This window comes from Pseudorasbora parva, chromosome 18 (genome assembly GCF_024679245.1).
Source record: "Pseudorasbora parva isolate DD20220531a chromosome 18, ASM2467924v1, whole genome shotgun sequence".
Taxonomy (NCBI): Eukaryota; Metazoa; Chordata; class Actinopteri; order Cypriniformes; family Gobionidae; genus Pseudorasbora; species Pseudorasbora parva.
Window position 1 is genome coordinate 39,015,009 of NC_090189.1, and position 27,203 is coordinate 39,042,211.

Below are 27,203 nucleotides of genomic sequence, written 5' to 3' on the forward strand. Positions count from 1 at the left end.
GGGTCCAAGGGCCACAGGCAGTTTGTCAGACGACCCCCAAACTCTGAATTCAAGCCACAGTACACAGTGAAGACAGTGAAGCATGGAGGTGCAAGCATCATGATATGGGCATGTTTCTCCTACTATGGTGTTGGGCCTATTTATCGCATACCAGGGATCATGGATCAGTTTGCATATGTTAAAATACTTGAAGAGGTCATGTTGCCCTATGCTGAAGAGGACATGCCCTTGGAACGGTTGTTTCAACAAGACAATGACCCAAAACACACTAGTAAACGGGCAAAGTCTTGGTTCCAAACCAACAAAATTAATGTTATGGAGTGGCCAGCCCAATCTCCAGACCTTAATCCATCTCCCTTAACTTGTGGGGTGATATCAAAAATGCTGTTTCTGAAGCAAAACCAAGAAATGTGAATGAATTGTGGAATGTTGTTAAAGAATCATGGAGTGGAATAACAGCTGAGAGGTGCCACAAGTTGGTTGACTCCATGCCACACAGATGTCAAGCAGTTTTAAAAAACTGTGGTCATACAACTAAATATTAGTTTAGTGATTCACAGGATTGCTAAATCCCAGAAAAAAAAAAATGTTTGTACAAAATAGTTTTGAGTTTGTACAGTCAAAGGTAGACACTGCTATTTTTTTGAACACACCCCTTTCAACTAATTGCCCAATTGCACAGCCTTAAGAGCGTGCATATCATGAATGCTGGGTCTCATTTGTTTTCTGAGAATCTACTGAACCTACTGGTAACTTGTTTGCCACGTAGCAATAAAAAATATACTAAAAACCTTGATTATTCTGGTTAGTCACATTGTACTGCTATTATTTTGAACAAGACTGTATTTTCAATGGCATATTATAAACTTACGAGAATACTTTATTACTTGAAAGTAAATATACATTAATGAGCACATATATTTATGAAAGAAATAAGTGTTTTTAGCTAAGAATAAACAAAAAAATTACACAGTGTAGCTAGTAATACTCTCCTCCCATAAATACTGTGTCTGAAAAGGAAACTCCTACAAATGCAAAAATAACCCTGCCAAGCCTTTTCAGACATCTGATAGTCCTTTTTTTAATGGCAAGTGAGGGTTTGTGCTGACGTACTGTGATTAATCAACGAGGGGAAGTATGGCGATATATATGACTTCATTTTTTACCCCATTTACCTGTGATGTCTTAGGAATAACTTAGTCTTTAAATAACAAAGGTGGTGGCAGAGAAAGACGGAGGCCACTGCTGTGAGTGCTGAAGATCTGCAACACTTACGTTCATCTCCTGGTCGAATCTGCGCTGAATCTGTTCCCGCTGATCTTTCAGCTTGAAGTTGAGCACGGCCTGAGCGCGATGCTGTTCTTTCTGCAGCAGACGCAGATCTCGAAGCTCCTGACGCCTGTGTGCATGAACGAACGCAGACATTTACATATACATTTGAGGAATCGTTTGGCTTCCTTTACAAAAAAAGATTATATATTTGTTTGGTTTTTTAGGGCAGCAAAACCATTTGGATGCCAACATTCTTCAAAACATCTTTTGTGTTACCCTGAAACTCTCAGTAAATGGTGACGCAATTTTCATATTTTTGGGTGGACTATCCCTTTAAGTATCCCGCCAACCAAAGAATGTCTAGAATGCAGCCATCGTCTGTTCTTCTCCTGTCACGGCCCACAGAGAGCACTACAGAGGATTCATGGGAAAGACGCCCCCACCTCATCCATTGCAGGACTTCACTGACAGCCAAAGACCAGAGGAATGTTCCACACAGATATTTCATGTGGGGGAAGATCTCAAGCCTGTCAAAACCCCGTCCCAGTCATAATTCATCACCAAACCAAAAGAAAGAAAGAAATTACATTTTGCTTAAGGACAATGAAGTCTACAAGAAGATTAAGTTCTTATTTTGATTTTGGCGTAAAATATAACCAGGACATGTTTATTTGTGAGACTGAATGCTCTCAGTGTAGCAGATGTTACATGCAAGGCTACTATCACACCACTAGATGGCAGAAGAGGCATTGTTTGTAGGGGGAGACGGAATGCTCTGTGTGTGTGTGTTCCTTGTTTGGCAATACTTGTGAGGACACAAATGTCCTCACTTATATAGTAAAACATGAAAATGACCCACTAGTGAGGACATTGGACTGGTCCTCACTAGTTAAAAAGGCTTATAAATCGGCCAAAACATGTTTTTATTTAAATCTGTTGTTCTGCACATGTTTCTTGGGTTAGGGGATAGAAAGTATCATTGACCTGATATAAAATCAATGGAAGTCTATGTAATGTCCTCACTAATATAGTGAAACAAACCTGTGTGTGTGTGTGTGTGTGTGTGCGTGTGCGTGTGCGTGTGCGTGTGCGTGTGCGTGTGCGTGTGCGTGTGCGTGTGCGCGTGTGTGTGTGTGTGTGTGTTTATGTATAACACTCTGTATACTATCTACTACCACCAGCTGAGGTGCTTCAAGAGAAAAGGCTAGATTGAAAAGTTCACAAGAATTCAGATGATGGATCTGTTGAAAGGAGATCTGAGCTCTTGATTTGTCCTTTTAAAGCGGCCCACTTCCTCTGGCTGTACACAAAGCTTCCCTTGTGTATTAACGTCCCATTCGGAAAGGACAAGGTCTTAGACCTGAGACCTAAAATAGTCTGTTTACTCAGCCTAGATGCAAGAAGTAGAAAAACTTCTTAAACCTCCTAAAAGGATAGTTCACGAAAAAAGAAAATCCTGTCATATTTACTCGCCCTCATGTCGTTTCAAACCTGTGAGACTTTTGTTCATCTTTGAAACAAATATGAAGATATTATGAAATCTGAGAGATATCTGTCCTTAAGTAGAGTCTACGCAACTAACACTTTGACTTTTATTGCTATATACATTGACATACAAACACTGCACATTTAAGCTTCAGTGAGAACCAATGAGGTTCATTCTTGTGTTACGCATCACGTTTGAGCTTCAGCGAGGACCAATGAGGTTCATTCTTCTGTTACGCATCACGTTTGAGCTTCAGCGAGGACCAATGAGGTTTATTCTCGTGTTACGCATCACTTTTGAGCTTCAGCGAGGACCAATGAGGTTCATTCTCGTGTTACGTATCCCATTTGAGCTTCAGCGAGGACCAATGAGGTTTATACTCGTGTTACGTATCCCATTTGAGCTTCAGCGAGGACCAATGAGGTTTATTCTCGTGTTACGTATCCCATTTGAGCTTCAGCGAGGACCAATGAGGTTCATTCTTGTGTTACGCAGCACGTTTGAGCTTCAGCGAGGACCAATGAGGTTCATTCTCGTTACGCATCACGTTTGAGCTTCAGCGAGGACCAATGAGGTTCATTCTCGTTACGCATCACGTTTGAGCTTCAGCGAGGACCAATGAGGTTTATTCTTGTTACGCATCACGTTTGAGCTTCAGCGAGGACCAATGAGGTTTATTCTCGTGTTACGCATCACATTTGAGCTTCAGTGAGGACCAATGAGGTTCATTCTCGTGTTACGCATCACATTTGAGCTTCAGTGAGAACCAATGAGGCTTATTCTTGTTACGCATCACATTTGAGCTTCAGCGAGGACCAATGAGGTTCATTCTTGTGTTACGCATCACGTTTGAGCTTCAGCGAGGACCAATGAGGTTCATTCTTGTTACGCATCACGTTTGAGCTTCAGCGAGGACCAATGAGGTTCATTCTTGTTACGCATCACGTTTGAGCTTCAGCGAGGACCAATGAGGTTTATTCTTGTGTTACGCATCACATCTGAGCTTCAGCGAGGACCAATGAGGTTCATTCTTGTGTTACACAGCACGTTTGAGCTTCAGCGAGAACCAATGAGGTTCATTCTTGTGTTACGCATCACATTTGAGCTTCAGCGAGGACCAATGAGGTTCATTCTTGTGTTACGTATCACATTTGAGCTTCAGCGAGGACCAATGAGGTTTATTCTTGTTACGCATCACATTTGAGCTTCAGCGAGGACCAATGAGGTTCATTCTTGTTACGCATCACATTTGGGCTTCAGTGAGGACCAATGAGGTTCATTCTTGTGTTACGCATCACGTTTGAGCTTCAGCGAGGACCAATGAGGTTCATTCTTGTTACGCATCACGTTTGAGCTTCAGCGAGGACCAATGAGGTTTATTCTTCTGTTACGCAGCACATTTGAGCTTCAGCGAGAACCAATGAGGTTTATTCTTGTGTTACGCAGCACGTTTGAGCTTCAGCGAGAACCAATGAGGTTCATTCTTGTGTTACGCATCACATTTGAGCTTCAGCGAGGACCAATGAGGTTCATTCTTGTGTTACGTATCACATTTGAGCTTCAGCGAGGACCAATGAGGTTTATTCTTGTTACGCATCACGTTTGAGCTTCAGCGAGAACCAATGAGGTTCATTCTTGTTACGTATCACGTTTGAGCTTCAGCGAGGACCAATGAGGTTCATTCTTGTTACGCATCACGTTTGAGCTTCAGCGAGGACCAATGAGGTTCATTCTCGTGTTACGCATCACGTTTGAGCTTCAGCGAGGACCAATGAGGTTTATTCTTGTGTTACGCATCACGTTTGAGCTTCAGCGAGAACCAATGAGGTTCATTCTCGTATTACGCAGCACATTTGAGCTTCAGCGAGGACCAATGAGGTTCATTCTTGTTACGCATCACATTTGGGCTTCAGTGAGGACCAATGAGGTTCATTCTCGTGTTACGCATCACGTTTGAGCTTCAGCGAGGACCAATGAGGTTCATTCTTGTTACGCATCACGTTTGAGCTTCAGCGAGGACCAATGAGGTTCATTCTCGTGTTACGCAGCACATTTGGGCTTCAGCGAGGACCAATGAGGTTCATTCTCGTGTTACGCATCACGTTTGAGCTTCAGCGAGGACCAATGAGGTTCATTCTCGTGTTACGCAGCACATTTGGGCTTCAGCGAGGACCAATGAGGTTCATTCTCGTGTTACGCATCACGTTTGAGCTTCAGCGAGGACCAATGAGGTTCATTCTCGTGTTACGCAGCACATTTGGGCTTCAGCGAGGACCAATGAGGTTCATTCTCGTGTTACGCATCACGTTTGAGCTTCAGCGAGGACCAATGAGGTTTATTCTTGTGTTACGCATCACATCTGAGCTTCAGCGAGGACCAATGAGGTTCATTCTCGTGTTACGCAGCACATTTGGGCTTCAGCGAGGACCAATGAGGTTCATTCTCGTGTTACGCATCACGTTTGAGCTTCAGCGAGGACCAATGAGGTTCATTCTCGTGTTACGCAGCACATTTGAGCTTCAGCGAGAACCAATGAGGTTCATTCTCGTGTTACGCATCACGTTTGAGCTTCAGCGAGGACCAATGAGGTTCATTCTCGTGTTACGCATCACGTTTGAGCTTCAGCGAGGACCAATGAGGTTTATTCTTGTGTTACGCATCACATCTGAGCTTCAGCGAGGACCAATGAGGTTCATTCTCGTGTTACGCAGCACATTTGGGCTTCAGCGAGGACCAATGAGGTTCATTCTCGTGTTACGCATCACGTTTGAGCTTCAGCGAGGACCAATGAGGTTCATTCTCGTGTTACGCAGCACATTTGAGCTTCAGCGAGAACCAATGAGGTTCATTCTCGTGTTACGCATCACGTTTGAGCTTCAGCGAGGACCAATGAGGTTCATTCTCGTGTTACGCAGCATGTTTGAGCTTCAGCGAGGACCAATGTGGTTTCGTGTGTCAAGTAGGTAGGGTTGAGCTTTTTGTGCGCTGATCAATGTTTATATTTGAAAAAACAAATCAAATTTGATGTGTTCATTATATAAAGTGATTGTGTCTCCAGAAATTAGAACTAAACTGCTTGATATGGATCATTTAATTTGGATTTGTTTTACAATCTCTTGATGAATGTTTTTTAAATGACATAAGCGGTAGTTGCATGGACTGTCAATGGAGGTACAGAAAGCTCTTAGCTTGTATTAAAAATATCTTCATTTGTGTTACGAAGATGAATGGAAGTCTTTTAAGTAATTAATGACATTTTTTTTAAAGAGCTTGATTAAATAGAGTGATGGCATGGACTTGCCTGAGGAACCTCATTTCCTCGTCTTTCTTCTCATCATCAGTGATGATTTTGGAGGTGGTGACACTCACCTCGACACCATCAACCAAGAACTTACGGGTGCGTTTGAGTGTCTTCTTGGAGTCCTGTTTAAAAAAAAAAATAAGAGAGAGAAACTAAGAAATGTTGTATACAAGATTTAAGGGAACGGTGGATGGGAGATTACAAAAAAAGAAGACATGCACACATGAAGGAACTAGAAACTGAACTAGAAGCATAATGAATGGGTGGAGAAAGAAAGAAGAAATGAGAGCCAGAGACAGAGGGTGTGAACAGGAAGCAGTGAGATTGCTGTTATCCTGTAAAACTAGTTCTGACAGGAAGTGTCAGCATCTCGTCAGCAGAACGTAAACAAAAATACAAATTTGAGGGGGAATTTCACAAAACACTCATTGTGGCATTTTTTAAACCTTGTCCTAAACATAATATATTATTTAAACTCTGAATATTAATATAATGGCAGTATTTGTTGGATTATAAACTGACATAAAAGTCAAATGTATGAATGCTTTGTAGGTTCAGTGCGTTAAACCACTCAATTCATTTAATTAATTTAGACACTCGTATATTGGCTCTTGTCATATAAATGGCGTCACTTGTCAGCAAACAACATTAAGAACGGTGTCTATTTAATACAGCTGAGCAAACAGTCACATCCTCTGACGGCCACGGGTTTGTCGTTTTTATGCCGTACACTTGAAAGCGAGTCTGTTGCGAGTCAAACCCTGCTGTTTGAAGCTGAACGTGTAATTCTCGCCCATCCTGTGATGTGGTTTTGGTGCGATTAAGCCACAGGCCTTGATACAATGTGCATGCACAAACATTGGCTAAAATCATTGTTGAACCATTTTGATCGTGAAGCATTAAAACTAAAGCACAAGAGAGAGTAAAACTTCTGAATCGTGCTGTAAAAAAACGACAGACATGAGAAATGAGGCTGTTCTCTGGTGCGCTAAACAAAGAACAGAACGCCAGCGACGGCCAACCCAACAATCCTCACATAGTGACTGATGCACAATACTGAATGGATCAGAGACAAAGAGCATTTGGGAGAAATGGGTGGAAAATCTGACATGAACTTTACAGACATGCTGTTTGAAATATGCAGCAAATGAATGACTTCATTTAAAGTAATGTTCTGGGTTCAAAACCAGTCGGAAATGGTGATCAAAGATGCACTCACAATGAAAGTCTATGGGGTGGAAAAAAAAAAGATCTACTTAACTGGATATAGACAACTTCACAGCACAAATATTATCTTTTTAACGAGACCTAATTGTCATATAATTTTGAAATCAACAGCATACCAGAGATGCTAACATCCAGAGCTAGAACTCATGTGGCTGGCACGTCTTAATTTGGCATCAGATACAATAATTTATACAATACTGTTCAAAAGTTTGTGGTCAGTAAGATTTTTTGAAAGCTCACCAAAATACAGTACATACATTAATATGGTGACATATAAGATATTTTAAAAATGTAATCATTCATGTAATAGCAGTACTCTAAATAAATCTTAATCCTCATTTCCGTTTATCATGTCTCTTTTGTCCACTTTTAACCACTTCTGTCCTGATTTATTCAACGGGAGGGTATATGGGTGGGTAAATGTATGGACTTTTCAGATCTTTCCATCTAATGGATGAAATAAGCACAATTTACATATGAACGTGACTGAAGATGACAAGATAAACACACGGAGGGCATCAGCTTTAGTTTCTGCTCAGACAGACTGGAGACCAGCCGAACGCTGTGAGTGTGTGTTAGAAATCAGGAGAGCGAACATTGAGCTTGGGACGTTTCTCATCTTCAAACCAAACTCGAGTACATCCAATTTCATCCACATTTACAGTAAACTCAAATATGCTGATATACACTATAGAGCAAATCTCAACTGATCCATTGCTTGTATCGTTGCAAAAATGAAACTACACTATCACCCAGCCAGATGTTAAAATACTAAAAACATTAACATGCCTTTCTGTAAATCTGCTTCGGAACAATGTGTATTGTCAAAAGCGCTATACAAATCCATTTGACTTTACTTCAACAGGCTTTAGGAGTACCTGGAACCACTTCCTTTGTTTAGCAAGATTTTGCTTTAAACCTATAAAAATATATATTACAGCTTTAATTGTAGGGCTGTCTGTAAATTACAGGGATGTTGCTTGGCCAAGATACTTTTCAACCTGTTATTCATAATTTCTAAGAACTATCTAGCTGCTATTAACGACTATTTTAATCATTTTATCCAACACATTTCTGGTTTGGTGTCAATGACGGGGTGTTTGAGCCTTCCTTATGGGGCTCTGGAAATACACAAGACATCAAAAAGTAGAGATGCACGGTTTAAATATATATAGAAGCTCATACATCCCTCCAACTCACAGTACAGAGATGGTTCAGGCACTATGCGGTAAAAGATGATTTGGATAGCAGAAGTTTCTGGTTGTGTTTGCAGACAGGCTCGGCTCTGTTTGACAACGTCCACACCCAGTTTGAGCTCTGAACCTTCACTGTACTACTGTGTGTACTACCCGCCCAAAGCTGCGGCACCTCCCAGAACGTTCCACTAGCTCTCATAAGCCGGCTCTGTTCTACTGTGGCCCAGCGGAGTAGCTGGCACTGAGACAGTAAACAGAGGACCACATAGCCAACGAAAGCGGAAGTCAGAGTATTAGTAAAAGCAAGCATGTTAAAGACCAAGTGTCATTAGTGTTCTCAGCAGCTCTCCAGACTAACATTTAAGAGCAGTGTCACCAAAGCCACCAAGATCTACAGACCGTTTTGGTTGAACTAGAAGGGGGTAAAATTACTTTGGCGTTCAATAAGTACAGTTACTAATATTATTACATGTTTTGTTCACTGAATAGGGATGCAGATGTAAATCTACTTAACAGTAATAACTGTAAAAAGTGCAATAAATAAATAAAATGTAAATACACTATACTGCCAAAAGTTTTAGGATGTCTGCCTTTACATGCACATGCACTTTAATGTCATCCTATTCTTAATCCGTAGGGTTTAATATGGAGTTTGTCCACCCTTTGCATCTATAACAGCTTTAACTCTTCTGGGAAGGCTTTCCACAAGGTTTAGGAGTGTGTTTATGGGAATCTCTGACCATTCTTCTAGAAGCGCATTTGTGAGGTCAGGCACTGATGTTGGACGAGAAGCTCTGGCTCACAGTCTCCGCTCTAATTCATCCCAAAGCTGTTCTGTCGGGTTGAGGTCAGGACTCTCTGCAGGCCAGTCAAGTTCCTCCACACCAAACTCACTCATCCATGTCTTTATGGACTGACGTCTTGTGCACTGGTGCAGTCATGTTTGAACAGTTTGGGGCCATCCCCAAATTGTTCCCACAAAAAGTTAGGAGCATTAAATTGTCCAATTTGTCTTGGGATGCTGAAGCATTAAGAGTTTCTGTCACTGAAACTAAGGGAGCTAAGGCAACTGCCAAACCCAGACTCGCCCCATGGGATTGCCAGACAGAGAAGCGTGATTGGTCACTTCAGAGAACACGTCTCACTGCTCTAGAGTCCAGTGGCCGCTGCTTTACACCACTGCATCCCACGCTTTGCATTGCACTTGGTGATGTAAGGCTTGGATGAGCTGCTCGACCATGGAAACCCATTCAATGAAGCTCTCTATGCACCGTTCTTGAGCTAATCTGAAGGCCACACACAGTTTGGAGGTCTGGAGCTATTGTTGGTTGAAAGTTGGTGACTTCTGCACACTGTGCGCCTCAGCATGTGCTGACCCCGCTCTGTGATTTTACATGGCCTAACACTTTGTGGCTGAGTTGCTGTTGTTCCCAATTGCTTCCAATTTGTTATAATACCACCAACAGTTGAGCATGGAATATTTATTGAGTATTGAGGAAATTTGACGAATGGACTTATTGCACAGGTGGACACCTATCACGTTACCACGCTTGAGTTCACTGAGCTCCTGAGACCGACCCATTCTTTCACTAATGTTTGTAAAAGCGTCTGCATGCCTAGTGCTTGATTTATACACCTGTGGCCATGGAAGTGATTGAAACACCTGAATTCAATGATTTGGAGGGGTGTCCCAATACTTTTGGCAATATAGTGTATACATTCTGATAGCACAACTGAGTTAGGACTAGGACAGTGTTCTCCATAACTTCAGGTAAGCTATGCATGACTTTTACATGGTATCTATATGGTTTCTCTAAAACTATTATGAAAAACAGAAGCCATTTAGTACAAGGAAAAAGCAAAAAATGTTATAACTTAATTACTGTAATATTCCTTTAGCCCTGTAAAATTCTCTAAAATATTTTATCGTTGTGTAAACGCACTCTTAAACACAGACTTACCCTTAAAGAGAAGGTGCCCATGTCAATGTTTTCACTGGCTGCATCGGAGTATTGATTTGATAATCTGCCATTTGTGTGAGGAAGCAAATTTTCCAAATCCTCACCAGCCAAAGAAGACCTGTTGCTCACCGTAGACGCACGATTGGTCAGCTCCTTGGAATAAGTTTGGTCCAGCATGGGATGTGGTTGCTGGTTAGGCATTACTTTACAGTGAGCTTCTTCCTCCGGTTCCTGTGGTTTCTCTGATGCTGCTAAAGGCTGATTCATGGTGTCTGAGGACGGTTCTGATAACTCTGAAGGTTCTGCGGTCCTCAGCAAAGGAAGCTCTGGTTCAGAGCTCTCGACCACCTTGGTGTCCTCCTCAGAGGTGGGCGTGATTTTTCCATCCTCAATGCCGGAGTCGGAGCTGGAGGCCTTCCCCGACGCCTCGCTCTCGGGTTTGTCATGATCTTCCTCTGGACACTCACTGAGATTATCCTCCTGCTCTTTCAAAGGGGTTTCAGGGGACTCGATTGTCCTGAGCTCCTCCTCAATCACCATTGGAGTTTCAGTGTGACGGGTGTCATGCGGATGGTCTCCATAAAAACTGGTCTCACTGGTTACTGATTGGTCTTTGACAGGAGCCTAGAAAGAACAGACAGAATGAGGCTTATATAACAAAAGCCTGACAATTTTCAACCAGCGGTTGAGTAGAAAGACAAACATAAATAGTGTTGAAAGACAAAATATAAAAAATGTCACATATTTACTGAGTAATCACTGTTTTGTACTTGAGATCTGGAGCCAAATGCAGTAGAATACAAATTACTCTAGAAAGTTGGCAGCATCATTATTTTATTTTTACACAGAGATTGGTAGGTCTATTAGTAAAATCTGTTGACTTTAGCAATTTTGTTGCATTATATGTCAACGGTAACAGTTCAAAAATGGGGGAAAAGCAGTTTTTGTGTGTGTGTGTTGGGGGGGGGGGGGAGTTAATGCTTAAAGGAGTATTAACGATCTCTTTTCGATCTCGATATCCTTTTAGTTTCTAATTTGTAACAAACTTTTCTTTTGGTTTTTCCATTTTAAAGGTCCTCGATTGTTCCAATCCGTGAGATTTGGAGATATTAATGTGGCTCCAAGAGTGAACTGGTAAAGTTTAGTGGTCGAAAACCAAATGTGTTCATACTTTTTATATTAAAAGAGGAATATCCGAAGAACAAATAATGTTGTAACTAGAAATCTACCTCATGTTTTTCTATCACCACAACTGCATAAAACATACCTGTCTGAGTGCCATAAGTATAGTTTTTTACCCATTTTTGAACGATCACAGTCGGCATATAATGCAACAAAGATTTCTAAAGTCAACAGATTTTACTAATAGACTTACCAATCTCCGTGTAAAAAATAAAATAATGATACTGTCATTGTTCTGAAGTGATTTTTACACCCCTGTAATTTGGCTCCAGATCTCAGGTAAAAATTGTCATTTGATCCCCTCTACAAAACAAATCAGAAAATGTACATGCCATCTAATATTTTGGCTTTTATAGCTATTTATATTCGTCAAAATATGCACAAAATCAAAAATTTGAGCCGGGGAAGTTTCCGAAATTTGGTTGATTTGACACGGAATGACCCTATGGCTGTTTTTTATAAAAAGAAAAGTCTCCAGTGCCTGTCCTAAAATGGACTGAGAAAACAAATAGCAATGATGCACAGCTGTTAATAAAGACATTAACGTTGGCGGCAGGCCAGAGACTGACAGTAAATGCATACACAGCCCCAGGCCTTCACCCTTAACAGTTTCCTTGACAAAAAGAGAGACTAATTGTCCTGTGCTTTATTTAACTCTGAAGAAATGTGGACGAAGTGTCTTTTGTTTCATTTTTACGTGTTTGAAGGCCAGATGAGAAGCAGAAGAGGAAGTGTATTACACTTAGTAGAGTTATTTTTGAACGCTTGTACCATTGTGCCATTCCACCACAACAATTTAGAATAGATCTTTAAATAGAGATGCTAAAGTGAAAGATGGGTGGGGGACACATGTCATGTTCTGGTCAAATTATTTGAAAAGTATTGACAACACAATAACATTGTGACCCGAGGAGACCTCTCAGTGTAGTGGCGCCCGCCCGGTGCCCATGAGACAAGAGCCGGGCTGGTTATGCAATGGAAAACTACAGGGTTTCATTTCTTCTTCTTCTTATTAGCAGTATTTTTGCTGCTTAACTTTTTTTGTGGAAACAGTGATACCCTTCAAACATTTGTGGTAAGATTAAATAAGACAGATAAATAAATACTTTGGATACAATCAAGGATGCATTACATTTATCAGAAGTGATAGTGAAGACCTTAATAATGTCGAATCAACGAATCAATCACAGACTGGCTTATCCACCTGGTGCGCCATTGGCGGGTTCAACACCATAGAGAAGCAATGGGTTGTTGCCCGTTGATCATGACTCTTGTGGTCTGATAGGTAGAAGGAATATCCAATTGCATACAGAGTCATTAAAATAATGCTCGTTTATCACACCTCTTGTGCAGAAGAAAACACAGAGCAGACTCCCCAGACCAATGTTCAATCTTAAACTGAGCTTGGTCTGGTGATAGCCAGACAAGAGATCTATCAAACGATATGAATGTTGTGTGGATGTGTGAGACACCGTGTTTAAGAGGCTTAAAACATGTTAGTGCCAACTAGTGGCCGAATTTCTAGTGAAAGAATTTCTTTCAACATTCTTACAGACCTTCAGGGCCATGAGTCGAACATGCCCAACGAGATTCGTTCCAATCAGCCTCAGTTAACCTCATCTAACAGGTGCTCAAACTTCATTGGCCAATGGCGGGCATGTTTTTTTGAGATATACCAATGTCCTCATAGACAATCATGGCTCCTCGGACAAAGACATTGCATGCCAAATTTCAGGTGGGTGGTAATAGCCATTGTTATGTTTTTTTTTTTCCTGTTATGGCCAGAAATCGTGGCTGTGATTAAATCAACACACTTGAAATGGAAAGTTAAGTGGAGCACTGCATTGTGGGATACTGCATCCCATGCTCTGTTGTATACTGCTTATGTTGGCCAATTGTAGTATATTATTTTAGCATTCATGCATAACAAAAATTTTGCATACTGTACAGAAAGCATATTGTATGCACTGCAGCAATATTATGAGTATATTACATAACCTAAATGAGCTCATATCTGCATAATTCATTGAGCTATTGGCATGCCGTGCTGTACGGCGGTGTTGTTGTCTTTCATAGGTTCACCTGCATTGAAGCGTAGAATCAACTTTCCATGCAATAACAATTACAGTTGTCAAAGCACTAAACAAATGTGTGTCTCTATGCCCTGAGCTCTTTTCCATTAGCAGTGCATTATTTTTACTCTCCATCAGCACAGTGAACTGAAAGATTTATGGTACACAGACATATGGGAGGTGTGCAATAAGTGAGAAAAGTCAGACCCGTACAGGTGTGATATCAGCCGGGTCTTCATCTTCTCCTTCTTCATGGTTGTCCTCGATCTCCTCCATCACCTCAGCTTTGGCCTCTGCCACCAGCTCTCTCAATGGACGATTGGTCTTCACTGAACTCACAAAAGGATGCTGAAAAACAGAATGTACGGGGAAAACATTACTCTGAGTTCTTCATAACGGTACAAATCCCTGGGCATAACAATAGCATGCACACGCCACCTTAAGAAGCATCCAAACGAAATAATATGAGTCTGAGAACAGAAATTGGGAAATCGTGTCATATTTCTCTTGACCCATTACTAAAAATTGTGTCAGATTGTCGGAGTTGGCATCAAACTCAATCAAAGCAGTTAAAAATCACAATTAAATTAAATTGACAGAGCAAGTATTTATATCTGAAATTTGGCCATTCTGTCTGAGTCAACTACTCTAAATTGATTTGGTCAATAATTATCCCATTCTAACCTGAGATTTATATAATAGTATATATAATATAATATTTTATAAATGTAACAACAAGTGTGCATGTTCATGGTTGTCTGATGTTGGTTTACATCACATGACATGCAGGTGAATAAATGAAATATTTCATATTTGTTAGTAAGGGTTGTTATTTTAAAGCGGTGGTAAAACACGATTTCCCTTTTCTAGCTTTAGTTAGTGTGTAATGTTGCTGTTTGAGCATAAACAAGATCTGCAAAGTTAAAACGCTCAAAGTTTTAAGCAAAGGGAGATATTTGCTTTTAAAGAAGTCAATTTTTAAGGCTGCAGCAAACGGCCGGTTGGGTACTACAGCCTTTTCCTCCAGACTCGCTGACATCAGCAGCTCCAGTAGAGATGGCTAAGACGTGCTCCGCCCAAAGCTCGCGATAACTTATTGATCATCAAACACGTGAACTAGGCGGTAAGCGAATCACAACACAGCTGGGCCAGCTAACCAATCAGAGCCCATTGTGTATTTTTGAGGGACTGGCTACATAGAACTAGGGAACCATCAGACCGTTTTTAAAAGGAGGGAAAGAGCAGTGTACAATAAAGGTAAAAATACAAAACGAAGCATGAACACGTTACAGTGTACACCACAAACACAATCAGGCCTTCAAAAGAATGTTTTATACCACCCCTTTAAATATACAGTGTAATTATTTACATTTCACATTTTTTATTGAATTATTGTTTTTTGTCAATGATCAATTATACCATGGTTTGCCAGAGTACTTAATTCTGACTGGCTGGATGGTGTGCAATAATATATCTCGCAGTTCTGACTTTACAGTGCATCCGGAAAATATTCACAGCGCTTAACTTTTGCCACATTTTGTTATGTAACAATTTTCAGCAATTCCAAAATTGATTACATTTATATTCTTTTTTTCCTTAATTCTAAAAACAATACCAAATAATAATGGCAATGTGAAAAGTTTGTTTGTTCTTTGCAAATGTATTAAAAATAAAAACCGGGAAAAACAATAACATGTACATAAGTACACCATAAGAAGCACCTTTGGCACCAATTACAGCCTCAAGTCTTTTGAAGATGATGCTACAAGCTTGGCACACCTATTTTTGGGCAGTTTCTTCCATTCTTCTTTGCAGGTCCACTCAAGCTCCATCAGGTTGGATGGGGAGTGTCGATGCACAGCCATTTTCAGATCTCTCCAGAGATGCTCAATCATGTTCAAGTCTGGGCTCTGGTTGGGCCACTCAAGGACATTCCCAGAGTTGTCCCGTAGCCACTCCTTTGTTATCTTACCTGTGTGCGTAAGGTCACTGTCCTGTTGGAAGATGAACCTTTGCCCCAGTCTGAGGGTCCAGAGTGCCCTGGAGCAGGTTTTCATGAAGGATGTCTCTGTACATTGCTGCATTCATCTTTTCCTTGATCCTGACTAGCCTCCCAGTTCTTGCCACTGGAAAACATCCCCACAGCATGATGCTGCCACCACCATGCTTCACTGTAGAGATGGTACTGGCCAGGTGATGAGCAGTGCCTGGTTTCCTCCAGACATGACACTTGCCATTCAGGCCAAAGAGTTCAATCTTTGTTTCATCAGACCAGAGTATTTTGTTTCTTGTGGTCTGAGGGTCCTTTAGGTGCCTTTTGGCAAACTTCAGGCATCCTTTTTCGGAAAAGTTGCTTCTGTCTGGTCACTCTACTAAACAGGCCTGATTGGTGCAGTGCTGCAGAGAAGGTTGTTCTTCTGGAAGGTTCTCCTCTCTCCACAGAGAAACGCTGGTGCTCTGTGAGAGTGATCAGGTTATTGGTCACCTCCTGACTGAGGCCCTTCTCCCCCGATTGCTCAGTTTGGCTGGGCAGCAGCTCTAGTAAGAGTCTTGGTGGTTCCAACTTCTTTCATTTACGGATTATGGAGGCCACTGTGCTTGTTGGTTTAGTTCTGTACCCTTCCCCAGATCTGTGCCTCTATACAATCCTGTCTCAGATGTCTACAGACAATTCATTGGACGTCATTGCTTGGTTTGTGCTCTGATATGCACTGTTAACTGTGGGACCTTATATAGACAGGTGTGTGCCTTTCCAAATCATGCCCAATCAACTGAATTTACCGCAGGTGGACTCAAATCAAGTTGGAGAAACATATCTCGCTTGGGCTCAATTTTGAGTGTCATGGCAACGGCTGTGAACACTTATGTACATGTAATTTTTTATTATTTTTTATACATTTTCAAATATTTCAAACACACTTCTTTCTCATTGACATTATGGGGTACTGTTTGTAGATTTGAAGAAAAAGAAGAAAAAAAAACAATTTTTGAATAAGGCTGTAAATATAAAATGTGGAAAAAGTGAAGCGCTGTGAATACTTTCCGGATGCACTGTAAATTGTGCAATTCTGACTGTATAAATTGCAATTTGTGTGTAATGCACTCATTCTTTAACATTGTTTAATACAGAGCTAACAGTTGAGTATCCTTTACTTAATGAATATAGTAAAATATTTGTGGTTTGGACCAAAATCCCAGTCCTTGACTTTATGTGCAAGCATGTTATTTTACTTGAAATACACTTGCAATTAGCAAAAGTGGTAGGTCATTAAAAAAAACTGTTCTCCAGAGAGTCTGGGGATTAATTAGTTGATCCACGGAGTTAGACGCTGAGGACTTGAGCTGAACTGTGAAAGCACCAGTGTAATGGAGAGGAACGCTGCTCTCATCTATTATTCAGCTGAGTTGCACCTTGTTTAATTGAAGTGTCCCAGCTGCCGACCGTATGTGAGGGGGAGTCAAGCGTTAAAAACATACAGCCAGCAATATCAGTTACCCTTACAGATGACCGCAACTCACCGACAGTCAAGAAACAAAACGGCAAGAAACACTGCAGCCCAATTCACACGATACAGCCAAAATTGTATGAGAGGTCAGAAACAGAGCATCCCAATTCATAGTCCATAGAAAATAATGTGCCATTGTTGGTTGGATAGTGTTCGGATCGCGTGTCAAACTGCTGAAATCACGTCACATTGGCGATCCGAAACATGAACGGAGGTCTTACAGGTGTGGAACGACATTAGGGAGAGTCATTAATGACATACATTTCATTTTAGGGTGAACTAACCCTTTCATTTCCAGGAAAAATGTATAATATATTAGCATGTACTGGGTTGGATTAAAGGATGTAGAATATGTTCGTACAGAAAAGGCATTAATCTGTGCTTTATAAGTACTAATAAACAGCCAATATCCTAGTAACATGCAAGATAAGCAGCAATAATAGTTATACTGATTTTACCAGCATATAATATTTATACACTGCCTATAAAACAGGACAAATCTAAGACGTTCCTTTTTTTAAGACCTGAAAAATATAATTAATACTGCATTTCCATACAGAAAAAGTCCATAAAATCTCAAAATAAATCATGGATTTGGTTACTTTTATAATGGAGGGATGCACTTTTTTGAGCTTCAAATTTGCGGCCCTCATTCATTGCCATTATAAAGCTTGGATGAACCAGGATATTTTTAAATATAACTTTGTCAGAAGAAAGTCATATACATCTAGGATGGCTTGAGGGCGAATAAATAATTTTGGGGTGAGCTATTCCCACATTCTTCTAAACATTTAACTGCAACTGGGTAACTATAACGTTTAAAAAATGTAACATATATATATATATATATTTGATTTTGCTTATCTGATTAAGACTTTAGGACCTTAAAGGTGCAGTGTGTAATATTTATGAGGATCTATTGACATAAATGCAAAATAATATACATAACTATGTTTTCAGTGGTGTATAAAGACCTTACATAATGAACCGTTATGTTTTTATTATCTTAGAACGAGCCATTTCTATCACACCCACCGCAGGTCCACTTGCAGTGAAGTCACCACCATGTTTCTACAGTGGCCCTAAAGGGACAAACTTTTCTACAGAGCGCTAGTTACTCTCTGATGTCTCAGACGACGACATCTTTGTCCTGTATCAGCCACTGTAGCTTCTCTATGTGCTTTAAAAAGGAAGGGGAGAGCGGTGGTTGAATGCAACCTCACCACTAGATGCCGCCAAAATTCACACACTGCACCTTTAAATTCCTGAAACTGATTCTGAAACTCAAAACAAGACATTATGATTTTTGAGAACCTGAAGGGACTCTGTATGAAAGAAGCCTTTGTGTCCGAGCATATATATGATAGCCAAAAATGAATATGATGCGGTTCTAATTCAGGTATTTTAAGGTCTCTTGACCTTCACCTTGGTTTCAATGATCAAATTCAACTACAGACAAACCTATAAAGATCCTGACTTTGCAGACTCAGGTTTGCCACTCAGGATGAAACAGTGATATATGAACTTAGCATACAACTCTTAAAGGATAGCATGTACTGCATATTAATGTTACCCTCTTCACCTTCATCCACCACCTGTCTTTCAGGTTGCTTTGTATGCAGAAGAGCATTTCATTAATATGTAATATGAAGCACCCAGAAGTGAGAGTGATATCAGAACAGAAGAGTAAATTACTTTATATTCCTTTTAATTTAATTAGTATAAATATATGTTTATATATATCTAAATATATGTTATCATTTTTGTTATTTTATCTGTTATTAAAAATAAGAACAAAGATGCAAATAACAAACAGTAGAATAAATACTAGACAAGAAACAAATTAAACGAACAGTGATTCCCTCTTTTCTTTTGTTGTTCTGTTAACATTAATGACACACACAGCAGCAGGTTTATTATATTATATATTATTATATAGACCTAATGCACAAATCCAAAATACTGTTACACATTGTTTTAGCTCAGCTGTTTATGTTCACTTAAGACATAACCTATTGTGCTTATGTGAATACTCATCCAGGCACTCGTCAACTTTATTAAAGGTCCCATTCTTCGCGATTCAATCCTTTAAACTTTAGTTAGTGTGTAATGTTGCTGTTAGAGCATAAATAATACCTGTAAAATTATAAAGCTCAAAGTTCAATGCCAAGCGAGATATTTTATTTAACAGAAGTTCCCTTTCAAAGCCTACAGCGATCGGCTGGTTTGGACTACAGCAGGAAGTGCTGGGATGGAATGACGTCACTAGAGCCGTTTGTTGACGAACCCTCCGCCCATAAGCACACGCAAAATAGGGGGCGTGGTCTTGTTGCTCTCCTACGTGGAGAAGAGCGTGTATTCAGCTCTTGCATCGCCCTGTTATGGTAAGAGGCGGGACCTTTCCGGGCAAAGTGCGCTAAGCTGCTGTCCAATCACAAACACGGGAAGAGCTGGCCCAATCAGAACTCGTTACGTGTTTCTAAAGGAGGGACTTCATAGAACAAGGAAATCATCAGGCCGTTTTTAGGACAGAGAAAACAGCGCTGTACAGATAAGTAAATTGTGTGAAAAATACTGTTTTTTTACACACGAAACATGAACTCATGTTATATTGAACTCATGTTATATTCTCATTGAACTCATGTTATATTCTGGTTGTCTACAAACCAGAAGGTTGGTGGTTCGATCCCCGGTTCCACCTGACCAAGTGTCGAGGTGTCCATGAGCAAGACACCTAACCCCAGCTGCTCCCGACGAGCTGGATGGCGTCTTACATGGCTGATATTGCCGTCGGTGTATGAATGGGTGAATGTGAGGCAAAAATGTAAAGCGCTTTGGATAAAAGCGCTATATAAATGCAGTCCAGTCTATTTACAGTCCATATTGCACACTGTAAACATTATCAAAGCTTCGAAAACACGCGAAGAACGGGACCTTTAATATATTAATATAAAATTGGGAGTACTTTATTTTATACTTTACAATAAACACTCCAATAACTTTCCCTGCCAGGGGAAACTTTTTTTTTTTAAGTTGCCAGATTTTATGAATTAATTAACACCATTTTCTACTAAAATAGAAAACTTTTTGAATGCATTTAATGCGGTAGCTACATGGGTTAAAGTTAGGTTTAGGGGTAAGTTCAAGGTTAGTTCCTAGTTATTACCCAGTTATTGTAATTGCTAAAAGTACATAGTATGTACATGGGGACAGAACTGTAAAATAAAATGCTACCATGAAAACATTCACTATCAACTAGGAGCTTTCTCTTAATAAACTCCTAATTACTCCTTATTGATAGTAATTAAGGTGGTTGGTGTAGTGGTTAAGTTTAGGTTTTGAGTAGGATTAAAGGATATAAAACATGATCATGCAGAATAAGACATTAATACGTGCTTCATAAGTACTAATAAACAGCCAAAAACCTACTAAATTGCATGCTAATAAGCAACTAGTTAATAGTGAATATCTATTCCCTAAATTTAAGCGTTACCATATAAAAATGTAATGATATATTTGAAAGTAAAGTAAATCGTCTAGTGAGGGAAAAGCTTCTCGATAATGTGCGAGTTTTGAAATAGATAGTCCATCTGTCTTTGAATTGAATCGCTCGTATCAATTACATTATCTGTGGTCAGATCATCACTCTTACAATTTATGATGCAGTTTCTAATAAATTACTAGCAAATGTCACCAAAGTCCACTCAAAGAGTGTTTGCTGAGTGTTCATTTTTGAAGAGTTCAACACAGCACATCTACTGTACATGTCTGTCATTTTGTAAACTCCTTAATTGTTAATTTCCTCTTTTCTGATGGGGTGGAGGTGAAGAAATACCCTAAAGGAACAGCGCAAATTGCTGTAATTCCCTCTATCCAGTGGGACAGGAAGCAGCAACCGCCTTGATAAGACGTTTTGCTGTGGTAGTTTCTCTCTCGTCTTTCATGTCTTGAAATGCCTTTATGTTAAGTTTCGAGTGACTGCAGCAGAGAAGGATAATATACTGTACATGACAAGTGTAGATGTGAAATTCCTTACTTCTAGAAGCTGAGCAGCCGTCGGCCTTGTCTCTGGGTTTCTGTCCAAAGCTTTTTTCAGGAAATCATTAAATTCCATTGACCTAAAATACACAAAACACTTAAACATTTGCCCAAGACAATCTCTTAATGTGTGTGTGGTGATACTGTGATAAAATAACATTCAATGGCCATTCCTTTATATCCTAGAAATGTCAAACGCTATAAATCTAACAAAAAAGCCATATTGGGAGAACAGGAATCTTATAGTAATGAAGTAGGTCACCAAAATCGTGGGCGGTCACTCCCATGCCCCCCCCGGCTTTGTGGCTTACCACTTGGAAGGCTGGTCCAGGGTGGGCGGCTCAGACTTGGCAATTTTTAGCAGGACCCTCATGGGGTTCAGCTCATGGTGGGGCGGCTCTATCTGAGCCAGCTCTATCAGCGTGATGCCCAGTGACCAGATGTCGGCTTTATAGTCGTATGGAGCATCCTTCATGGTCTCACACATCACAACCTCAGGAGCCATCCTGAACAGACAAGAAATATCAGAGCAGGTACATCAGAAATGTTCCACTGTAGAGCCAGTTAGACCACAGCAAAAGCTTTCAAATACATTCCCAACAGACACTTAGCATTTTCACATCAATACCATGGAGAAAAACCGCCATATATATTGTGTGTGTGAGTGTGTGTGTGTGTGTGTGCGTGCGTGCACCCAGAGGAAGGACAAAGGTAAGACAGATATTTTATAACAGGACTTTTAAAGTGAAATTTAGTTAATGATTGCTTTAAGATCCTGTGGGATATGACAAAACCTGTAATCCTTCATTCTAATTATGTTTCCTATAATTATATTTTGTAGTGATGCACTGAAATGTCAACAACCAAAGATATTGACCTGAAAATTCATGTTTTGGCCACTTTGAAGGGAATGAATGAATTAAATAATTAACCAAAACAATTTGAGATGCTTCTCTGATGGCCCGTTTTGACCGCGTAAACTGAATGTTTTAACTGGAATGAAATCATTTTGACTGATGAATCCCAATATAGTGTTTACATGAAGGCTAAATGTGGCGTGGCAGACGGCTGGAGATGTTTCAGTTCAAGCAGCACATGAACTGATCATCTCATCTTCTTTACTACTTGTTATAGACCCTTTTACAGCCCACGTGATCAAAGAGTTGTGCGTGCATTTTGGCAACGGAAGTGGTGTTGTTGCTTAGTTTTTTCTTACGTGTTAGCAACTCCGAAAGTTTATCAAAACGGTTTCCCAGCATTAAAATGTCTGGCTGTTGCGTTTTCGGTTGCACTAATCGCTATTCCACCAAAAGGCTTAAGTTTTATAGGACTCAGACAGGATCACTGCCGTTTCAGAAGAACAGGCGGTACCTGTGGCTGCAGGCGATTAAACGCATTGATTGGAACGAGGACATAAAAAATACTCGCATAAAAAAAATTACATTTGTAAAACACTTACTGCACTTGAAACTTAATGCTTTATAATAAACCTCCCAACATTGGCTGCCACTGGTGTGTATAATGTACCCCCCACCCCCAGATTATCATATCAATAATCACAGTACTTATCAATTTCATTTGTAATGATTTTATTAATAGTTTAATTGCAAAATAACCATCTAAGAAATGTATGCAAGCAACATAGTTGCTATTAAAGTACTATAACATTACAAAATTAAACTTTAAACAGAAGTGTGTCGACACATACGAATCAATAACAACATAAAATGTAAGGAAAAGGATAAATGTATGTCTGTGTGAAGAATAAGAATAAATGTGGAAAATTGTATTGGACATTCTGTACATGCCCACAGACAACGTATTCATAAGCATCCAGTGATTTATATGCTTGTCTCGGGTGGACACGCTCGGTTTCTCAACTAAATACATAACGTTATACAGTCTTGTTCAAAATAATAGCAGTACAATGTGACTAACCAGAATAATCAAGGTTTTTAGTATATTTTTTATTGCTACGTGGCAAACAAGTTACCAGTAGGTTCAGTAGATTCTCAGAAAACAAATGAGACCCAGCATTCATGATATGCACGCTCTTAAGGCTGTGCAATTGGGCAATTAGTTGAAAGGGGTGTGTTAAAAAAAATAGCAGTGTCTACCTTTGACTGTACAAACTCAAAACTATTTTGTACAAACATTTTTTTTTTCTGGGATTTAGCAATCCTGTGAATCACTAAACTAATATTTAGTTGTATGACCACAGTTTTTTAAAACTGCTTGACATCTGTGTGGCATGGAGTCAACCAACTTGTGGCACCTCTCAGCTGTTATTCCACTCCATGATTCTTTAACAACATTCCACAATTCATTCACATTTCTTGGTTTTGCTTCAGAAACAGCATTTTTGATATCACCCCACAAGTTCTCAATTGGATTAAGGTCTGGAGATTGGGCTGGCCACTCCATAACATTAATTTTGTTGGTTTGGAACCAAGACTTTGCCCGTTTACTAGTGTGTTTTGGGTCATTGTCTTGTTGAAACAACCGTTTCAAGGGCATGTCCTCTTCAGCATAGGGCAACATGACCTCTTCAAGTATTTTAACATATGCAAACTGATCCATGATCCCTGGTATGCGATAAATAGGCCCAACACCATAGTAGGAGAAACATGCCCATATCATGATGCTTGCACCTCCATGCTTCACTGTCTTCACTGTGTACTGTGGCTTGAATTCAGAGTTTGGGGGTCGTCTCACAAACTGCCTGTGGCCCTTGGACCCAAAAAGAACAATTTTACTCTCATCAGTCCACAAAATGTTCCTCCATTTCTCTTTAGGCCAGTTGATGTGTTCTTTGGCAAATTGTAACCTCTTCTGCACATGCCTTTTTTTTAACAGAGGGACTTTGCGGGGGATTCTTGAAAATAGATTAGCTTCACACAGACGTCTTCTAACTGTCACAGTACTTACAGGTAACTCCAGACTGTCTTTGATCATCCTGGAGGTGATCATTGGCTGAGCCTTTGCCATTCTGGTTATTCTTCTATCCATTTTGATGGTTGTCTTCCGTTTTCTTCCACGTCTCTCTGGTTTTGCTCTCCATTTTAAGGCATTGGAGATCATTTTAGCTGAACAGCCTATCATTTTTTGCACCTCTTTATAGGTTTTCCCCTCTCTAATCAACTTTTTAATCAAAGTACGCTGTTCTTCTGAACAATGTCTTGAACGACCCATTTTCCTCAGCTTTCAAATGCATGTTCAACAAGTGTTGGCTTCATCCTTAAATAGGGGCCACCTGATTCACACCTGTTTCTTCACAAAATTGATGACCTCAGTGATTGAATGCCACACTGCTATTTTTTTGAACACACCCCTTTCAACTAATTGCCCAATTGCACAGCCTTAAGAGCGTGCATATCATGAATGCTGGGTCTTGTTTGTTTTCTGAGAATCTACTGAACCTACTGGTAACTTGTTTGCCACGTAGCAATAAAAAATATACGAAAAACCTTGATTATTCTGGTTAGTCACATTGTACTGCTATTATTTTGAACAAGACTGTATATCCGACCACTGTATATCTGGCCATCTGCTAACGTCTTCTATCCACTCTACTATAGTACACAGATCTGGTAGCCGAATACCATTTGATAAAGTCAACTTTTTAAAATAACCTTCTCGGTTTGTGTTGCTTAATCCGCTCACGTAGCTTGACATGCTGCTGAGTCTCGCCACAGCTTGTTGCCAAAATGCGCGCGCATACATTGCTACGTCATCATTGTATACAAACAGTAAAAGGGTCTATAGCATGAAATAAACATGAATGAACATCAGAAGGTATGATCAAAGAAACATTCAACTTACAGAAATGTCTTATTTAATCACTGAAAGTCAATAAATCAATATGTCACGAATCAATACATTTACCTCAGGAAAGCCATTCAATGTCCAGCTGGAAAAAAAACTCTAGAGAGGAGCATATTACCTATAATAATCTGTTGTCTTCATTATTTAATGTTTAAATAATCCGTCACGAAAACAAGTTATTGCAGGCCCTGTTTAAATGCTTCATATTTAACAACATAATTGTATCATTAAAAAGTAATCAAACAGCCTTATGTGCAATTTAAATGTTTATATAATATTATTTGAGTGTTGATTATTAAATAAACTTATGTGCATCAATAATATTTGATCTTGTATGTAATTATAATTTAGCATTACAGATTTTAGCGACATTACAGATCTGAGAAATTGGGGAAAATGTTAATGTGGTTAAACAGTAAATTTTTAGCACTTACCAATATGGAGTCCCAATAAAAGAGTCTCGTCTTTGGAGAGTTTTGGTGTTTTTTGCAGATACTCCAAAATCCGCTGTAACAAAAAAAAAAAAAATCAGTTGAAGTTTTTTTACAGTTTACATTTTTTTTTGACAAAAGCCTTTTTTGTAGTCAACACTTGATTTAGGGTTTTGGAGGCTGTAATATGACGTGTAATGTAGTGATGTAAAAATGAGGACTGAATTATTGTATAATTTGAATTATAGAACCCCAAAATCACCATGTTACACTATTATAGATTCTCCTAGGATGGATAATCTAACATTCAAAAGTTTGGAATTGGTAAATTTATTAAGTCTCGTCTGCTCACCAAGGCTGCATTCATTTAATCAAAAATACAGTGAAAACAGTGACATTTTATCACAATTTAAAAGAACTGTTTTCTAAGCATGTAATGTAATGTATTCCTGTGATCACAGCTGAAGTTATCATCATCATTCCTCCAGTCTTCAGTTTCACATGATCCTTATAGAAATCATTCTGATATGAGGAGCTTATTATCAATGTTGAAAACAGTTGTACTGTGTAATACATTTGTGGAAACTGTGATTCTTTGAGCATTTAAATAAAATGTTAATATTTTATAGCATTATACATGCTTTACAGGTCCTTTTGATATATTAAAACCTTTTGATTAATCAAAAAGTACTGTTATTGTTATTAAGAGTACAATATAGTTATTAAATTTATCTTTGTTTTATCATGTTATTTCAAATACTAATAATAATTTACAATACAAGTTGTTTTTACTGCATCTTTGATAAATTAAATACTACTTTTTTGTACATTATGTTCAACATAGCTGCTTATTGATTTTCCCAGTAAGGATCAGGGGGGAAAATGGACTCTAAATTGACTGGATAGCAAATGCAGGAATTGGACACATACAGCTCTGGAAAATATTAAGAGACCACTTAACATTGATTTCTTAATGTTAAGTGGTCCCTTCATTTTTTCCAGAGCTGTATGTGTGTGTCAGCTATGACAGACGAAGACTCCCCAGAGATGTGCGGAGGACCAGCATCTGAAACAAATGAGCTTGTTTAAAGTTTCTCCCACAGGAAGTAGTAAAGGCCAGAAACTCTTGGCCTGACATTCTGGGCTGCCATTAACCAACACACAATGAAGCCACATTCGGTTAGATGCTAAGCACCATTCAGAGGAAACAATTCTCTCATTGAATTACTAAATCCAATGAGACTTGAGCAGAGAAGTGTAAGGAAATATTGTAAGTCAGCTCTTGGCAAACTGTGGTACTATAAAACAGAACCTACAACAATAGTGTGTGTGTGTGTGTGTGTGTGTGTGTGTGTGTGTGTGTGTGTGTGTGTGTGTGTGTGTGTGTGTGTGTGTGTGTGTCTGTGTGTGTCTGTGTGTGTGTGTGTGTGTGTGTGTGTGTGTGTGTGTGTGTGTGTGTGTGTGTGTGTGTGGCTGTGTGTGTCTGTGTGTGTGTGTGTGTGTGTGTGTGTGTGTGTGTGTGTGTGTGTGTGTGTGTGTGTGTGTGTGTGTGTGTGTGTGTGTGTGTGTGTGTGTGTGTGTGTGTGTGAGAGAGAGGGTGTGAGAGAGGTCATAAGAATTAGTAAGAGATCTTACAGCACAGACACAAGACACGACGCTCAACCAAAGGTCACACTTCAGCTCCGTTACAAAACCAAGTGAGCTGC

The 27,203-nt window shown here is 39.6% G+C and overlaps 1 protein-coding gene across 1 annotated transcript in view; it reads right to left on the reverse strand.

Moving 5' to 3' along the window:
• The window catches only part of stk10 (serine/threonine kinase 10), an 89,847-nt gene that overhangs the window by 15,025 nt on the left and 47,619 nt on the right, over positions 1-27,203 (reverse strand). Inside the window, exons 5-11 of the mRNA XM_067423575.1 lie at positions 25,501-25,573; positions 21,553-21,747; positions 21,240-21,321; positions 13,911-14,045; positions 10,444-11,067; positions 6,060-6,181; positions 1,276-1,399 (exon numbers count right to left, since the gene is read on the reverse strand). Of these exons, the coding sequence (XP_067279676.1) occupies positions 1,276-1,399; positions 6,060-6,181; positions 10,444-11,067; positions 13,911-14,045; positions 21,240-21,321; positions 21,553-21,747; positions 25,501-25,573 (1,355 nt within the window). The remainder of the gene's footprint in view (positions 1-1,275; positions 1,400-6,059; positions 6,182-10,443; positions 11,068-13,910; positions 14,046-21,239; positions 21,322-21,552; positions 21,748-25,500; positions 25,574-27,203) is intronic.